General features: G+C 41.4%; 1 protein-coding gene across 1 annotated transcript; it reads right to left on the minus strand.

Moving 5' to 3' along the window:
• Nucleotides 1-10,620: 10,620 nt before the first annotated feature.
• Nucleotides 10,621-18,186, minus strand: hspb8 (heat shock protein b8). The gene is made up of 3 exons (XM_063034234.1): nt 17,644-18,186; nt 16,888-16,951; nt 10,621-11,107 (listed from the first exon to the last, which is right to left on the minus strand). The coding sequence occupies exons 1-3, from the start codon at nt 18,038-18,040 to the stop codon at nt 10,936-10,938; spliced, it is 633 nt and encodes a 210-aa protein (XP_062890304.1). The 5' UTR covers nt 18,041-18,186; the 3' UTR covers nt 10,621-10,935.
• Nucleotides 18,187-18,512: the final 326 nt, after the last annotated feature.

An 18,512-nucleotide genomic window follows, 5' to 3' on the forward strand; every position in this document is an offset into this window, starting at 1 on the left:
GTCTCATCATACCTCACCACCAGCGTTTACCTACACATACCCAGACCCGTCACAATTCATGCTGAATATTCAAATGTGTCAGCACACCTTCATACTCAGGTCTCGCAGCCGGCACACTCTGACAGCTGCTCATCCTTAACAGCTGAATCACTGGAAGAGCATGCAAAGCGTTCACTCACTCACCCACTTCCTTCTTTCTTGAATGTCAAAGCGAAGCATAACTGGACAGGACAGAACCTAATCAGAGGGGGGATCTGCCCGGTGGCATTATCCTTGCATGCTTTAAATCATGCAATGTCCCATGGTGAGGCCCCACGAATGCATAGTCTGCCGAGTAAGGAGAAGGCTAATGCAAGTGGGTCCTCGTTTCTTGCAGTGGAAAGTCACACAGGAGTTCTGGTGCAGCTGACTCAGAGGAACTCTGCAACAGTACACTCTGCAGGAAAAGATTGATGGGCGTGCATAATGACATGTTAGATGAATCAGGAAGTCTGCCAGAAAGCTTGTGTTTGATACCAGGGAGCAGGTGGAAGCTGCCAGAGTTTGGTTTTCTCTGCTCACTCAAGTTTGGTTGGGATAGCAGCTCATGACAGGTTGAAGGTTGCGCCACCGTGGGCAAGACGCTTGGCATTGTCCTCAATCACACTCTACCTATGATCACCCACAAGCTAAATGTTGAGGTGTTAGAATTCCACAATACCAGGATCTTTGCAGTGCAGGAACCATTTGAAAACTGCAAGTCTCAACGTGAGTAAGTCACTACTTTCAAGTTATGAGGGAGAGAGCAACCTCTTGCCGGGCAGAAGCCATTTGAAAAGTGCAAGTCTCGTCAGGAGTGAGTTTTACTTGAGCCAATGCAGAGAAGGGAAATGCAAGTGGAATGGCCATTGTGTGAATAGGGCAGTGTTAGAGTGGTCTGGCTTTGGCTCAACAGTAAGTTTCCAGTGAAATATTTTTTTCCTGTTATTACGTAGCTAGTGTGCTGGGAATGGGTCCTGAGTTAGTGCTATGTTCCTTGTGTGAGATGCGGGGACTTTGGGAGACTTTGTCTCCCTGATCACTAAAATTGCACAAAGTGCACCGAGCTGCAGCTTCTTAAAGACGTTGTTAAGGAACTGACGCTGCAACTCGGTGACCATTGGCTCATACAGGAAATTGAGGAGGTGATAGATAGGAGCTGCAGGGAGGTCATTACCCCTCAGTTGCAGGAGGCAGGCATCTGGGTGACGTCAGGAGAGGGAAAGAGAATAGGCAGCCAATGCAAAGTACCCCTGTGGCTGTTCCCTCAATAATAAGTGTACCGCTTTGGATACTGTTGGGGAGGAGAACGCACTTGGGAGAAGGTGCAGTGAGCAGGTTTCTGGTAGTGAGTCTGGATCTGTGGCTCAGAAGCAAAGTGGCGGAAAGAGGCAAGCTGTAGTGATAGGGGATTTGTTTGTCAGGGGAACAGAAAAAAAGTTATGTGCATGAGAACAAGATTCCTGAGTGATTTGTTGCCTCCTGGGTCCCAGGGTCAGGGAAATCTCGGAACGAGTCCCCAACATTCTTAAGCGGGAAAGTGAGCAGTCAGAGGTTGTGGTCCAGATCGTTACCAATGACATGGGTAGGATTGGTGACAAGGTCCTGTAAAATGAATTCAGGGTGTTAGGTACTAAGTTAAAGAAAGGACCTCCAGAACTGTGATGGCAGGATTGCTGCCAGTGTCACATGGTAGTGACGCCAGCAATAAAAAGATCATACAGTTTAACCTGTGGCTTAGGAATTGGTGCAGGGTGGAGATCTTCAGATTTTTGTATCACTGAGCTCTCTTCCAGGGAAGCTGGGATCTGTACAGAAGGAACAGATTGCACCTGAACTGGAGAGAGACTCATATCCTGGTGGGAAGATTTGCTAGTGCTGCACAGGGGCATTTAAACTAGAGTTGCAGGGGGTGGGAATGAGAGCACTAGAGCAGATAATTGAGTGGCTGTAGAGAAAGAAGTGGTTAAGCCTACTTGCATGGTCAGGAATCAAAAAGTTAAGCATGGTAGGAATAGTGTACTAAGCTGCATATATTTCAGTGGAAGGACTAGTGTCATCTGCAAACTTACTAACCATGCCTTGTACATTCTCATCCAAATCATTAATAGAGATGACAAATAGTTATGGGCCTAGCAGTGACCTCTGGGGAACACCAATCGTCATAGACCCCCAATGTAAAAAGCAACCTTCTACAATCACCGCCTGCTTTCAGTTATCAAGACAATTGTGTATTCAGTCAGCTAGTTTTCCATGGATCCAATATGATCTGACTTTCCAATACAGCCTACCCTATGGAGCCTTATGAATATGAAGTCTATTTAGTTTATGTCTACCATCTTGCCCTTATTGATCTTCTCAATTACTTCAAGAACCTCAATCAAATTTGTGAGATGTGATCTCCTGTGCTCAAAACTGTGCTGACTATCCCTAATCAACTCCACTAATTCCAATTGCATGTATATATTAAGACTCGAAATCCCCTGTTGGTGTGTTTCACTCCGTATATCTCACTCCAATCTCATTCCAGTGTCTGAGTCTGAAGATTCAGATCAACAGGTAATGGGTGCTGAGATGGCCATGACATGTTTATGGATTGGTCACAACAAAAGTTGTGTTAATCTGGTTGTATCACAGGATTACACATTATAGTAACAGATCACATTGCATCAGCTAATCATTTTCCTGTAGAGCATTTCAAATTGCCTATAAAACAATTATGATGCAAGAAAAAGTTTGTGAACTCTTTGCAATTACCTGGTTTTCTGCATTAATTACTCATAAAATGTGGTCTGATCTTCATCTAAGCCACGATAATAGACAAACACAATCTGTATAAACTAATAGCACACAAACAATTGTACTTTTTCTCGTCATTACTGAGTACACCATTTAAACAATCACTGTCTAGGTTCAATAAAGTATGTCAACCTCTGGGGTAATGCCCTCTGCAAAAGGTATTTGGAGTCAAGTGTTTCAATCAATGAGATAAGATTGGAGTTTTGGGTTGTAGAGGTGTCCTGCCCTATAAAGAAGACACACAAAGCCAGGTTACTGACAGAGCCTGCTCTTCTCAAGGAAGATCTGTTTATGCGCATCATGCTTTGATCAAAACAACTTTCGGAGGACCTTTAGAAGAAGAATTGTCAAGCTGGAAAAGACTACAAATGTATTTCTAAAGACCTGACTGATCATCAGTGCACTGTAAGATAAGTTGTCTTCAAATGGAGAAAATTCAGTACTGTTGTTACTCTCCTAGGAGTGGGTGTCCTGCAAAGATCACACCAAAAGCTGAAAAAATCCAGCAAGTGAATTTAACACGATGTTTTCACTCATGGAATAACCACTCGCTGGATTTTTTTTTTGTTTTTGGCACCATTCTTTGTAAACTCCAGAGTCTGTTGTGCATAAAAATCCCAGGAGATCAGCAGTTTCTGAGATACTCAAATCACCCTGGGTGGCACCTAATTAATTAATTTGTTTATTTTGGCTTTTTTCTTAAAGAGGCACCAGGCGTGTTCCAGAGCGCTTTGGCTGTGACTGCACCCCTGCATACAGCACAAAAGCAGTGCCTTTGGCCTCCCATGTCTATGCTGACAATAAAGTACTTATGTATGCTATTCCCATTTACCAAAACTTCATTCATAGCCCACCAGGCTTTGGCAATTTAAATGCTCATACCAGCGCCTCATAAAAATTGTGTGAGTACCTGCCTCATTACTTTCTCAGGCAGTTTCCAACTACTCTCAGAGCTCCTCAGATTCTGTAAAAATTTATAACTCTTCACCTCAAATCTATGCTCTTTAGTGTTAGTCCCCTCTGTCATGGGGCCTAGTGGGATTTTTCTGATATCCTTATTTCGAGAGGCTTTATTAATTAAAGCAATGAGCTGTGAGATCTACAATTCAGGAGGAAAGATAGATAGATAGACAGATAGATACTTTATTGATTCCAAAGGAAATTACAGTGTCACAGCAGCATTACAAGTGCACAGATTTACAAATATTAAAATAGAAGTAAAAAAGAATAAAAAATAAGTTACCTCAAACAGTCTAACAGGAGGGGGGTCATCTCTTCCCCGGCTATAGGTTGGCTCATGGCCGAGGGTAAAAATGACCTCATATATCGCTCTTCAGAGCAGCGCAGTTGTCTTAGGCTATGACTAAAAGTGCTCCTCTGTTCAGTCAAAGTGGCAGGCAGGGGTGAGAAACACTGTCCAGAATTGCCAGGATTTTAGGGTCCTTTGTTCTACCACAGCCTCCAGTGTGTCCAGTTTGACTCCTATAACAGAGCCAGGCTTTCTAATTGATTTATTGAGCCTGTTGGCACCACTCTTGTTGTTGCCATTGCCCCAGCACACCACTGCATACAAGATTGTACTGACAACAGCAGACTGGTAGAACATGTGAAAGAGAGGCCTGCATACTCCAAAGGAGCTCAGTCTTCTCAGGAGGTAGAGGTGACTCTGGCCCTTCTTGTACACAGCCTCTGTGTTGATGCTCCACTCAAGTCTGTCATCCAGGTGCACTCCCAGGTACTTGTAGGTCCTCACCACGTCCACATCCTCACCATCAATAGTAACAGGGAGCAGTGCAGGCTGAGTCTTCCTAAAGTCTATCATCATCTCCTTTGTCTTACTGATGTTCAGCTTCAGATGATTCCGCTTGCACCATTTGACAAAGTCCTCCACCAGGGCCTGCATTCATACTCCTTGTTTTGGATGCAAAGCAAGAGATGGGTATAGGAACCTGCTGGCTAGAACCCTAAATATACACTCAATGGCCACTTTACCAGGTACGTCCTGGTAAAGAGAAGAGAAGATGGTGGCGCGACGCAGCTTGTAGCGGCCACTCCGGTGGTGATGTCTGTTATTTGTCAAAAGGGTGCCGTGCACAATCCTGATTTGATGGAGACGGACATGAGAGCATGAAACATCTGGTAAAACTTCTGAAATGCCTGCTTCGCTGCTGCTGCGACTGTGTGGTCCAGAATCTCTGGAGGAGAAGGCCCCAAGTCCTCAGCTTTGCTTGTTGCTCGGCGGCCGGGACAGGGTTGAAGCGCTCGGCAGAGGATGGTGCTCAGAGAGGCTGTGTCGGAGGGGCTGGTCGGAGGCTCAAAGTTTTCGGACGGACTCAGCGTCCGCTGCGGTCAATGCTTCCAATGGTGCTGCATTGGCAAGTTGGCGGTGCTTGGATGTTCATGGCGGGGAGAGTTTCTCCCTTCTGTCACCTGCGTGAAATGATGAGTCTATCGGGACTTTGAGACATTTTTTTACTGTGCCCATGGTCTGCTCTTTATCAAATTATGGTATTGCTTTGCACTGTTGAAACTATATGTTATAATTATGTGGTTTTGTCAGTTTTAGTCTTGGTTTGTCCTGTGTTTTCTTGTGATATCATTCTGGAGGAACGTTGTATCATTTTTTAATGCATGCATTTCTAAATGACAATAAACAAGGACTGAGTGTCCTCATAATCTAATCTAATCTAACATCCTGAACCTAATAAAGTGGTTACTGATGTGGCCCATCTACTTCAATGTTTGACGTGTTGTGCATTCAGAGATGCTCTTCTGCATATCACTGTTGTAACGTGTGGTTATTGGAGTTACTGTCTGCTTGAACCAGACTGGCCATTCTCCTCTGACCTCTCCCACTAACAAGGCAATTTCACCTAGAGACCCACTGCTCACTGGATGTTGTTTGTTTTTTGCACAATTCTCTGTAAACTTTTGTGTATGAAAGACTGGAGACTGTTGTGTATGAAAACCCAGGAGATCTGCAGTTTCTGAGATACTCGGACCACTCCGTCTGACACCAACAATCATTCTAATGTCAAAGTCACTTAGATTACATTTCTTCCCCACTCTGATATTTGATTCAAAGAACAGCTCAGCCTCTTGACCACGTCTTCATGCTTTAATGCATTGAGTTGCTGCCACATGATGGACTGATTAGATTTTTGTGTTAATGAGCAGATGTATAGATGTACCTAATGAAATGGGCACTGAGCGTAGATTTGGTTCTTTTATGTATTTCAGGTCCGATTAACATCAGGCAGTAATGGCAGATAGAAATTGTACTGCCGTGTAGCTTCCTCACCCAGGGTATTATGTAAACTGGTTGCCTAGAGACTGGAAAAATGTAGTTTTCTGGGATGACAATGAGCGAAAATGGGGTTCTGGGAGTGCTATGGGAGAAGCAGAGATAATACCGCCTGGTATTTTGGAATCAAGCGGAATAATCTCATAAAGACATAGTATGACGTGTTTGAAGGCTCAACTATGAATGGAGCAGAATATTTATTGTTACTGAATGGAGTAGGAGGCCACATAATCTATCCACTATTACCTTCCTTTAATTAGAAGCCCCATGGCCCAAAAGGAAATAATGTTTCAGACATTTATTGCAAGTCTGACAAAATGAGATAGAGTTAAAGCACATATAAATAGATTAAAATGAGGCAATAATGCTGCAGGTAAGAACAGGTTTTGAACTTGCATTTTGCTTTATATTAAATCCCAATATAGAGGGTTGATTCATTTACTGTATATTTCTCAGGCTGATGTTATTTATTAGGGTCAGGTCATATCTGACAACGCCTGCTTTTATTTCCCATCCTTCATTGCTTCTTGGAAAGATAGTGACACGGACTGGTTTGTTAGCCATTTTCATGAGTCAACCACATGGAACCATATATGAGCCAGACTGGGTAAGGACGGCCGATTCCCTTCCCTTGAAGACCATCAGAGAACCAAGTGTGATTCTGTAGTGATTGGTGCTTTCTTTAATTCACTTAATTGTTGCAAGTTCAAGATTAGTGACTAAATTTCACCACTACCATGGTGGACTTTGAACTCAGGCGTCTGGTTTGTCAGGCCAGGCCTTTGGATTACTAGTCAGGTACCTTAACCACTGTACCACCACTTGATCCATTCACGTGCTTTAAATGATACAGGCAGCTATTTGTAATGATATAAAATAAGATCTTAAAACAAAACAGCACCCTCATAAGAAATTCATATTATATTCATCTCGATCAATTTTAAGTTATAGTTGACTGATCTCAGTATGGAGATGATGCTTCACTACAGGAATTTAAAGCATCTGTAACATCCATATACTATCCATTCTTCTGTGGTTTGGCCTCTATCACTCTTCGACCTCTTTTGTTTTAATATTCACCTGCATTTTTAATGTCTCTAGTGTTTTGAAGTTGGTGAATTGAATTGAATTGACTTTATTACTTACATCCTTCATATACATGAGGAGTAAAAATCTTTACGCTACATCTTTGCCTAAATATGCAATGTGCAATTTATAGTAATTTATAATAAATAGTATGTACAACAGGACAGTCAATATAACATAGCAATACAATTATATCAGCATGAATTAATCAGTCTGATGGCCTGGTGGAAGAAGCTGTCCTGGAGCCTGTTGGTCCTGGCTTTTATGCTGCGGTACCATTTCCCTGATGGTAGCAGCTGGGACAGTTTGTGGTTGGGGTGACTTGGTCCCCAATGATCCTTCGGGCCCTTTTTACACATCTGTCTTTGTAAATGTCCTGAATAGTGGGAAGTTCACATCTACAGATGCGCTGGGCTGTCTGCACCACTCTCTGCAGAGTCCTGTGATTGAGGGAAGTACAGTTCCCATACCAGGCAGTGATGCAGCCAGTCAGGATGCTCTCAATTGGGCCCCTGTAGAAAGATCTTGGGGTTTGGGGGTCTATACCAAACTTCTTCAACTGTCTGAGGTGAAAGAGGCACTGTTGTGGCTTTATCATCGCACAGCTGGTATGTACAGACCACGTGAGATGCTTGGTGACGTGTATGCTGCGGAACTTAAAGCTGTTCACCCTCTCAGCTCCTGATCCCAGATTCTCCCTGCCCAAGAGATTATTCCAAACATTTATCATCCTTTGATTTCATGAAGATTATGATGATTATGAATTCTTTTTTTCATTAAATTAACCTCCTCAGGCCCTTTTTTTTGTCTTATTTTGAAGTAATTTTGGGAAGCTGTTTTATCTATGTCACTTAACATTTTGGAGTTCCTCCCTTAACTGCATTTTTATAGACCTCAGATATTAAACACATTCAATGAGGTCATTGCCTTATAATCCTGGCAGAAGTCCACTCTTCCTTATTTAACTGTCCATTGTCCTGATGTTGTTAAGCATTCAGCAATGCATAGAATGTATTGCTACACCGTCTGTACTCCGCTCTGTTTACTGTCAGCTCAAAGTCTCCAGCTGTCAGTTTGACCTTTTGCACTGAATATATGAAAAAAAAGACTCGTGGCTATAATTCCCTCTACGGATGAAACCTGAATCATGGGTTCGGTCTTAATATGCAAAATTTGCTTATTTTCTTTCCTTGTTTTTAGTGGTAATGACAAACTTCCATTTTCTTACTGAAGTTGCTTCATTTCTTTTATAACCCTGTTATTGGACTACTACCAGACTTTACGCAGATGATGGCATCATCTCTGTCCAATCCAGTCTTCACTCATTGCCTGACAACATGTTTTCCCACAAGAAATTACTGGATAATCAACATATGGAAATCATCTACTCTGTGTGCTATTAAGTTCCATATTTTGAACTAAACTCTTCAGAGCTTCACTTCCTTAGTGTAAGACAAATAGATCAAAATCCTCCTGTGAGGTGGCAGGTGTGAAAGAATCAATATGTTCACTGCAAATTATTTTATCTGCTTTGCAGTAAGATGTTAAGAACATAACAATATTGTACAAGCTCTTCAGTCTATGATGTTGCGCCAGCCTTTTAACCCACTCTGAGGTCAATCTAACCGTTCCCTCCTACCCTATCATCTATGCCCAAATCTAAGTTCCTTAAATACCCCTAATGTATCTGCCTCTGTCACCACCCAGGCAGAGCATTCCATGCACCCATCACGCTCTGTGCAAAAAACCTGTCTCTGGCATCTCCCCTATACTTTCCTCCAATTATCTTAAAATTATGCCCCCTTGTATTAACCATTTTTGCTCTGGGAAAAAGTCTCTGGCCATCCACTCAATCTATGCCTCTTATCTCCTTCTATATCTTAAATCACCTTTTAATGCACAAGAGGTTGTAAAATCGGTTCACACCTGTGTTAACATAGTGTTTTGAGAAATTAATTATTAACGTATTAATCATATCAGCCCGTTTACTGTCTAAGCCTTTTGTTTGGGATGGAACATGGTGAACAAAACTGAGTGTTGAACAAGACATGAGAAGTTTAAAGTATAAAATCTCAGCGTTCTGGCAATTTCAATAAGTATCATAGAGTGCAGAAAAAGGGCTTCAGCCTACAATGTCTGTACCAGTCATGACAATTTAAACAAATCCTTTCTGTCCGCACGTGGTCTACATCCTGCTATCTCCACCCGTTTGCCTGTACCAGCAGAAAGCTTTTACCTTATCAATATCATATTGCTTTCGAAAATGGTGCTTCCAAAACAGTCTTTGGATGTTTTTAATGTGATTCATTGGCTGACAATGTGATGCTCTGAAAAGAACTACTGTTTGTAAACTCAGGCATTGTGTTACTGAAGATCCGATTCACGTTTTTGATCAGGTCTTGTTCATCTCCATCTTGAGTCGAAGGCCATTTTTATAGGATCATGCATCTGAAAGGTTTTGGGGCTGTTGTTAAAAAATTCCATATAAAATTTCCAGCAACACACACAAAATGCTGGTGGAACCCAGCAGGCCAGGCAGCATCTATAGGAAGAAGTACAGTCGATCTGTCCGGTCGAGACCCTTCATCAGGACTTCCAAAAATTTCCAATTTTTTTCTCAATTAAAGCTGTGCAACACTTTTCATAATCACAAAACACGCAGCTCATACATTATTAGTCTGGTGCCAATTAATTTTGACATTAATAATAGTTCAAAGGATTTTACAATGTGATAGAACAAAGATAAAAATAAAAGAGAAGATTAGCTCCTCAGTTTAAAAGTGCAGTTTAAAAAAAAGCTCTTATTTTCTGTTGAGGGAGATTGTTTAAATTTAAGAGATCAGCAGAACACCTGGGGGCTCGAGCAGGGTTATAAAATGAAAGCGATTTTGTGGTGTATTGCAGTCCTAGACCATTGAGAACTTTAATAACAAGAGAGAGAACTTTAAAGTCAGTTCCAAAAGATACAGGGAGCCAATGAAGAGTAGTTATGATGGGAGTGATTTGCTCCCTCATCCTGGTTTTAGTTAAAAGTCTAACCTGGGTTTGCTCTCTTTTCAGTGCTGACGGGGATCCAAACTGAAACTGTACAAGTTTTATTTTGTTACAAACTTTTCTGGCAAATTAGACGTCCATGGTACCAGTTTCAATCTAGAGTCCAGTAACCCTGCATCTCACACAATAGAACATAGAACATTACAACGCAGTACATATCCTCCAGTCAACGATGTTGTGCTGATTTTTAAACCTACCCTACAATCAGTCTAACCCTTCCCTCCTACATTGCCCTCCATTTTTTTCTATCTCATTCATGTGCCTATCTAAAATGCCCCACCGTGTCAGATCCCCCTTTTAAAGCCATTAAGTAGAATGAAATCACAGAACTTTGTTGTGGCAATAAAACAAAACCAAAGTTTTTTTTTAAAATGTAGATTTTATTCAAAATCAGCAATTAAACAGAGTTTACAGAAGGATCGGTATTGAATCTCTCTCCCATAACCAGCATATAAAATACATGCTATTGTGCAGGAAAGTGATCAATCAATATACAGTCTTCTCATATACAAAATAGACTAAAACAGATCAATACCTTCCGTAAGACTATCTATAAGTATCAAAGTAAACAAACGATGATTTATGTACAGCCCTTGTTGCCTCATATAAAATTAATAACCTTGTTTTCTCTGGCAAGTTTTATATCTGACAGGTAATTTCATAGTCAGTTAAGATTAAGAAACAGTCTGTTCTTGGCCTCTCAATCCATTTTCTTCTGCATCGATGCTCATGCTGTCATCTCCATAGATATAACAAGGTGGCCTCGCAGGGGGGGCTTCAATGATTAAGACTCCTTCGGGAGACAAGGATGCAAAAACTGTGACAGGGTTCACTTCGATGGGCAACCTAGAGAAACAGAGAAATGATATAATATTGAGCAAGGCTTTCACACTGCGTCCCAAATCCCTGACCTAATTATAAAGTCAGTGCCTTGACATTTTATGCTTAATGCATTCAGAACATAATTTTGCTCCAGGTGTAAAAGATCAAGACTGCTTTATCAGGCAGGATAAACGGAAACAATCAATTCCAATTGATGAATGGTTCAAGGACAATGGGGAAGCGGTTAAAGTTTTGAGCACTAAATATAAGGGAGGCATGAAGAAATATCATTTTGCTATTATGATCTGAAACTTACAGCCTGTAGAGACGATTGGGAAAGAATCAGTCAAGGTTTCTGACAAGGAATTGGCAAAACACTTGACAGAAAGTAATTTTTAGGCCTTTGGGAAAGAGTAGGAGAAATGATGTTGCCATTGCTCTTTGTTGCATGTCACACCCTGACCAACACACCATAGCAAATTCCTAATACATGTAAATGAACAAGGTGAATAAAGTTGTTGCTTTGGAATTGCTACTAGATGTCAGCTTAGACAATGGGCTAAATGACCTTCTGTGCAATTACTCTGGTGTTTCAATTGCCTTTCTGGCAATATCATGTAAAAGCTTACCTGAGAAATACCAGATTAAATTTAATGACAACTTAAATTTAAAGATTAAACTTAAAGACAACTTAATTTTGTCCCAAGTTTTAAAAATACCACTGGTAAAGTTAAAAGAAAAGTAGATTGTATCAGGAACAGTAGTGAACTGAGAGTGGACACCACATGATCAACTGCAGTTGAATATGATGCTGACTGGTGTCAAAGTAAACAACCCCAGGTACTTATTAAGAAATTAAATTGAGTCAGGGAAATTGGAGCAGAGGAAGCATTCCTGTTGAATGGCCAATTGAACTGTCAGTTCTGGGGGTGGGGTGGGGAGAGCAAACTTTGCTTAAGATGTCTCCTTCATATATTTTAAAAGCTCATGTGTTAACTTCTCGTAATACAGAGAAAAAAAAACTTTTAATGAGATGCCAGGGAATGCCAAAGTGGCATTGTTAGTTCCTACAAATCACCTGTAATGTTTATTGAAATTATAGTGGGTAGCTGGCCTACAAGTTAGAGGTTTGTAAGTTTAAACCCAATTTATAAAAACAATAGATTAATGCAGAGTTGGGGTCTGGTATCTTGTCTGAGCACCCTGCCTTACAGCTGTCTTATTAAACTGAGGCGAGTCAGATGGCTATAAAAAGATCCAATGGCATTATCTTGAATGGAGTCATATCCAACACCCCATGGTATGTTAATCCATCAAACTTACTCACTAGTTATAATCAATTTCACTATCACTTTCATGGCTAATTCAGATGAATGTTCAGTGTTAAATTCCATATCCTAGCACATGTCCCAATGCATTTTGACCCACTTTATGGGTGATCATCATATGCCGTGTCACTTGAATTACAATGTGGTTGCCATTATTAACTGTAAAACAATTTGGAACATTTCTATAAATGCAGATTTTCTTCACTTGCATCCATATTAATATCTGCCTACTATTCTAGTCTAAGCACTTAATCCTTTTGAATGCTATAAATCAGGACTATGCTTAGTATGGTGTCTTATTCACATCCATACTATTAATAAATAATGTGGCAGAAGGATATTAGGAATAAACTGCTGAGGTTCTTAATTTAACATCGCGTTCTGATCTGTGTTTACCAGAGTCCCAATTATTTTGTGAACTCCAGTTCTGTAACTGAAATGTTTGTAAAGTTCTCTGAAGCCTTGTGTTCAACAGAAGACTAACAATTCAGATTTAGCTAGACCTAGGTATGTTCAATGCAATAGTTTTTGCAAACAACAGGAATTCTGCAGATGCTGGAAATTCAAGCAACACACATCAAAGTTGCTGGTGAACGCAGCAGGCCAGGCAGCATCTCTAGGAAGAGGTACAGTCGACGTTTCAGGCCGAAACCCTTCGTCAGGACTAACTGAAGGAAGAGTTAGTAAGAGATTTGAAAGTGGGAGGGGGAGGGGGAGATCCGAAATGATAGGAGAAGACAGGAGGGGGAGGGATGAGGCGACACTTCACCTGTGAGTCGGCTGGGGTGACATACTGCGTCCGGTGCTCCTGATGTGGCCTTCTATATATTGGCGAGACCCGACGCAGACTGGGAGACCGCTTTGCTGAACATCTACGCTCTGTCCGCCAGAGAAAGCAGGATCTCCCAGTGGCCACACATTTTAATTTCACATCCCATTCCCATTCTGACATGTCTATCCACGGCCTCCTCTACTGTAAAGATGAAGCCACACTCAGGTTGGAGGAACAACATCTTATATTCCATCTGGGTAGCCTCCAACCTGATGGCACGAACATCGACTTCTCTAACTTCTGCTAATGCCCCACCTCCCCCTCGTACCCCATCCGTGATTTATTTTTATACACACATTCTTTCTCTCTCTCTCCTTTTTCTCCCTCTGTCCCTCTGACTATACCCCTTGCCCATCCTCTGGGGTTCCCCCCTCCCGCCTTTTCCTTTGCCCTGGGCCTCCTGTCCCATGATCCTCTCATATCCCCTTTGCCAATCACCTGTCCAGCTCTTGGCTCCATTCCTCCCCCTCCTGTCTTCTCCTATCATTTTGGATCTCCCCCTCCCCCTCCCACTTTCAAATCTCTTACTAGCTCTTTCTTCAGTTAGTCCTGACGAAGGGTCTCGGCCTGAAACGTCGACTGTACCTCTTCCTAGAGATGCTGCCTGGCCTGCTGCGTTCACCAGCTACTTTGATGTGAGTTTTTGCAAACATCTATTTAATGGGAACTTGCAGGTCTTTGTTTCTTAAAAGCAGGAGTTCTCAACTTTTATTTGACATGGACCAATAGCTTGAATCATTAGGTAAAAAGTTTTCATCTTCACAGCAGTACAATCAATCAGTTTGATTACAAGCCCGGCCATACTAATATCCATTCCACAGTGTCTTCAGCGTACCTTCGGGTTCAGCTTACTACTTGACAATTGAAATAAGTGCTCTGAAGAAGTTGTACAGAGCTTCTCGTAATCTTCAAGAGACGGGCAGCCCAGCAAAACTCTACACAGACCAAGAGCTTTCATGATAAATTTTATAGTTGGGAAGTAATTGGGACTCTTAAAAATTTACAGAACAAATGCCCCACTTTTTTTTTCCATTTGAGTTATGAGAGACAAGTAATTGGATTGTGACATGGCGGAAAGGGGACAGTAAACAGTTCTAACAGACTGACACAAATGATTAGAAACTAATGATCAGGAGAAGCTTACTTTACTGGGACAGTGACCATATGAGCAGAGATTACCAAGTGAATACACACAAATGGTTTAATGGAAGTCCAGACAAAGTGAAAAATAGTTTGCCTGTTGTTTTGCTTTGAAATATGCAGCATTGTTATCTAATTCCTATTGCTGAAATGCTGGCCTTGACATGAGAGTCAATAAATGGATCATCTGACTTTCATTTTACCCAAATGTATATAGCTTGTCAATTGGATTTTTTTTTGTGTGATGCCAGGGTATCTTTAATAAATGCTTTCCCAGAGATTAATAGGTTTAAAATGGTATCAATTATCTTGATGGCAGCCAATTATTTATATGTTGAATGTTTTATATTATATATTAATTCTCCCCTAGTAAAATTGGGTATACAATAGAACGGCAGATCATTAGTTAGCAATTTACAAGGAAAAAAATCAACAATTTTTCTCAAGGATGTATTACAATAATGAAGAAAAGTTGAACAAATCTTTTTGCTTCCTGGCAAGCAGAACTACGATTTAAAAATGGACTGTCATGCCTTACTACATTTCGTGAGCATGGGATCATCTGCATATATACACCATGCATAAATTGTTTATTTAAATTTGTTATTGAATTGTTTTAATTTATGACCTAATATGTGACATAATCACAGCACATGACAAATGCTGGGACAATATGTACCTACTTGTATCAAAACCAGTGTTAATAGACCATTTGCTCAGCTATTACATCACTCTTTTGCTGAGATACAGATCTTATCCTAAATTTAATTGATTTTCATGATTTTTACTTGTTCTCCTCCTCAATATAATACGTTCCACTCCTCTGTTTTAATCCTCAAAAATCCGCAAAGCTACAGATTTTAAAAAAGACATTCACTCACTCCGACTTTAAAACGCAGTCAATTTTGGTCCAATATTTATCTGTTTATTATGTGCAGTAAAAAGAGAATAAACTTTGATCAATTATCTAATCTTCAAAATTTTGTAAGCAGTTAATCTTGTTGGAATTAAGTTAAAAATGGAGTATTTGGTCGATTGTCATGAAGTCAATTGTTTATTCTGCCAATTATGATGTTGTCCATGCTATAAAGTATTTTGGCGTTAAAAGTTATTGGCTACATATTCTTGGATTAGAATTTATAATAGTAACATAACATTTTTAGTTTGAACATTCTCCATTGATATTTTAACCAAAACATGAGTACATTTAAAATAAATTGATTTAAATGTTTAAATCAATTTAAATGGCCCCTTATCTAAGAACCAATGAGTTAGCATTGGAGATGGTCCAGAGAAGATTCACAAAAATGATCCTGGGAATGAAAAGATTAACGGATGAGGAGTATTTGTTAGTTTGAGACTTGTACTCACTAAAATTTAGAAGAATGAGGGGGAATCTCATTAAAACCTACTGAACATTCAAAGGCCTAGATAAAGCGGATGTGGAAAGGATGTTTTCTTTAGTTGGGGGAACCTAGCACCAAAGTTTCTTAGTAAATGTATTATCAAAGTACATATATATCACCATATACAACCCTGAGATTTATTTTCTTGCAGGCATACTCAATAAATCTATGATAGAATAATAGCCATAATAAAATCAGAGGAAGGTCACAACAATTTGGCATTCACCCAGTGTGCAAAAGACTCAAACTGTGCAAGTACAAAAAGAAAGAAATAATAATAATAATAATAAAAAATAAGCAATAACTCTTTCTTATGTTCTAAGTAGCATGATAGCTTCCAAGTAGCAGGAAATCTCTTTAGAACAGATGAAGAGGAATTTCTTTATCAAGAACGTGGCAAATCTGTGGAATTCATTGCCACAGGTGGTTGTGGGGATCAAGTCATTGGGTATTCTTCAAGCAGAAATTGAAAGGTTCTTGATTAGTAAGGGCATCAAAAGTTACGGGGAGAAGGCAGCAGAATGGGGTTGAGAGGAATATTAATCAGCCATGACAGAATAACAGAGAAGACTCGATAGGCCAAATGGCCTAATACTGTTCCAATAACTTATGGTCTTGTGGTGCAATAAAAAAGTATAGAGAATTATTGGAGACAAGTTAATTCTTAGTTCAACTTAACCCCTACTGCTAACAGGATCAATAAAATGCCAACTGTGTCCATGTTAAGTAGTATTAAGGACTTAAAAGGGGCTTTCGGGATCATAGAAGTGATACTTTGAAAGAACACTAAGTAGCTGCAATGGGAGCTGATGGTCCTCTCCTGCCACACACTCTCTTCCAGTCAGGGCTAAATCCATGTCATTTTCAACAATACTCCTGCTGATTCACTCACCAAATAAGGTAAAGGCTTGCAGGCAAGGAACCTCAAGTTCATGTAAACTTTCTCTCTCTCTCCCTCACTCTCTGCCAAGGCTCAATTTGCCATGAAAACTTAACGAAAATCAAAGGTTGCTTGCTGACACATAGACTAAATAAATAAATTATTTCTTCAGATTTACAGTTTTAATCCTTTCTGTGGAGTCTTGGTTTGCTACTTACTGGATTTTTTTGGTGAAGTTTTTGGAGACTATTCCCCCTTCTTCCTGCGTTTCTTCATGTTTTCCTTAGAATGATGAAAAGGGAGAAGTCAAGAAAGTGTATCAAATGCTAAATGATCTCAAGTGAAATTGATTCAGGAACAGTTCTTCCACATTTATGTCTTTATTCCAGTATTGGGTCCTTTGCTGTCATTTTGGCCATTGTTTTGTATGTTTCATGCCTCTTGGGGTCCCTGCCCTGCCCCTGAAATCCTGAACACTGGAACAACATCTGGTTCTCCCCTCCACCATTTCAACATCGAACATTCTTAAATGCAGAGCTCAGTCCTCTAACATTTTATCACACACCCCTCGGTGACCTCCCTGATGTGGCCCTCAACACAGCTGGGGCCGCGGGTTCGAAAGTGAGCAAGGATATTTTTTAACTACTTTGTCATAAACCAAAATGGGTAGATTTGTCCAAAGTAAAAATACCCCACATAGAAAATACTCTCAAAAGGTCCACTGCGCATTGACCAAACTTACAGACAATCCGGAATGTGGCTAGCAGTGAAGCAGCAACCTCAACCAGTAATAACACCCGCTACTAACAGTCAGCAAAAACGGTAAAAGTACAGTACGCATCAGGGCAAGGGGTGGAGAGGGGGGGTGCGTTAACCTGTCTAGCAATAGGTGCTCCCTGTTCAGTTTCTATGCTGGAACTGCCAATGAGTGGTGGTCCAGGCAGCAGGCGTTTCGGGTCATCCCTCCCACCTACCTGATATCTCCACGAAGCCGTCCTTGGTTTTGATGGTGAGTTCCTCGGGGGCGAAGCTCTGCACGTTGACACACACTTTCCAGGGCTCCCCGGGGTTGAGGCTAGGCGGACTCCTGGTCTCGGGATATCCCATGTAGCGAGCCGTGTACTGAGGCGGCGACCGGCTGCAAACCGACGGAGCTTCGCGGGCCGTCCCGTTAAAGGACGACCTCAGGGACCCTGGCCAGTTCGAGGTGAGCCTCGGGCGAGCCCAGTCTGGCCAGTCGGCCGTGAAGTGGTCGGGGAAAGCCGACATGCCGAACTCATCGTCCAAGAAGCGAGGGTCTCGGAAGGGGTCCCTGCTGGTTCTGTGCCTGCCGGGTATCTGGCAGGAGAATGGTACTTGTCCTTCAGCCATGCCTCTACTCTCTGCACTCCCTCCTCTCAGCCCTGCGCCCGGACTTTATACTTAGCGGGGAGGCGAGCACGCCGCCAGTTGTCATCTGTAAAATCTGATCTATGAGCAATGCAAAGTCCCTACGTGTGCTGACCAAGTTTAGCCATGCCTGCCTTCGCCCTGCCTCTCTGCTGGCTATTTAAAGCAGCCCAGCTCATCCTTGTTTACCGGCCCCTGACACCCTTCTGGAGTGGGGGCTGGGAGGGTGGGGTGGTGTGGGAGCAGGAAATATTTGATTCATAAGTCATAGTCACAAACGGTGGCTGAGCACTTCTGAGTGTCAAACGAGTCTGGGTCTGCAAAAAGCTGAGAACGCAGCTCAGCCCGACACGCAAACCATCCACCCACCCCTCAGTTCACACCGTCTGCACTTCTCGCTCGATCGGGAGAGGAGTCAAAATAATTCAAGACCCCTCCAGGCTTTGGAACACGT

The sequence above is a fragment of the Mobula hypostoma genome, chromosome 27 (assembly GCF_963921235.1).
Source record: "Mobula hypostoma chromosome 27, sMobHyp1.1, whole genome shotgun sequence".
NCBI classification, from domain to species: domain Eukaryota; kingdom Metazoa; phylum Chordata; class Chondrichthyes; order Myliobatiformes; family Myliobatidae; genus Mobula; species Mobula hypostoma.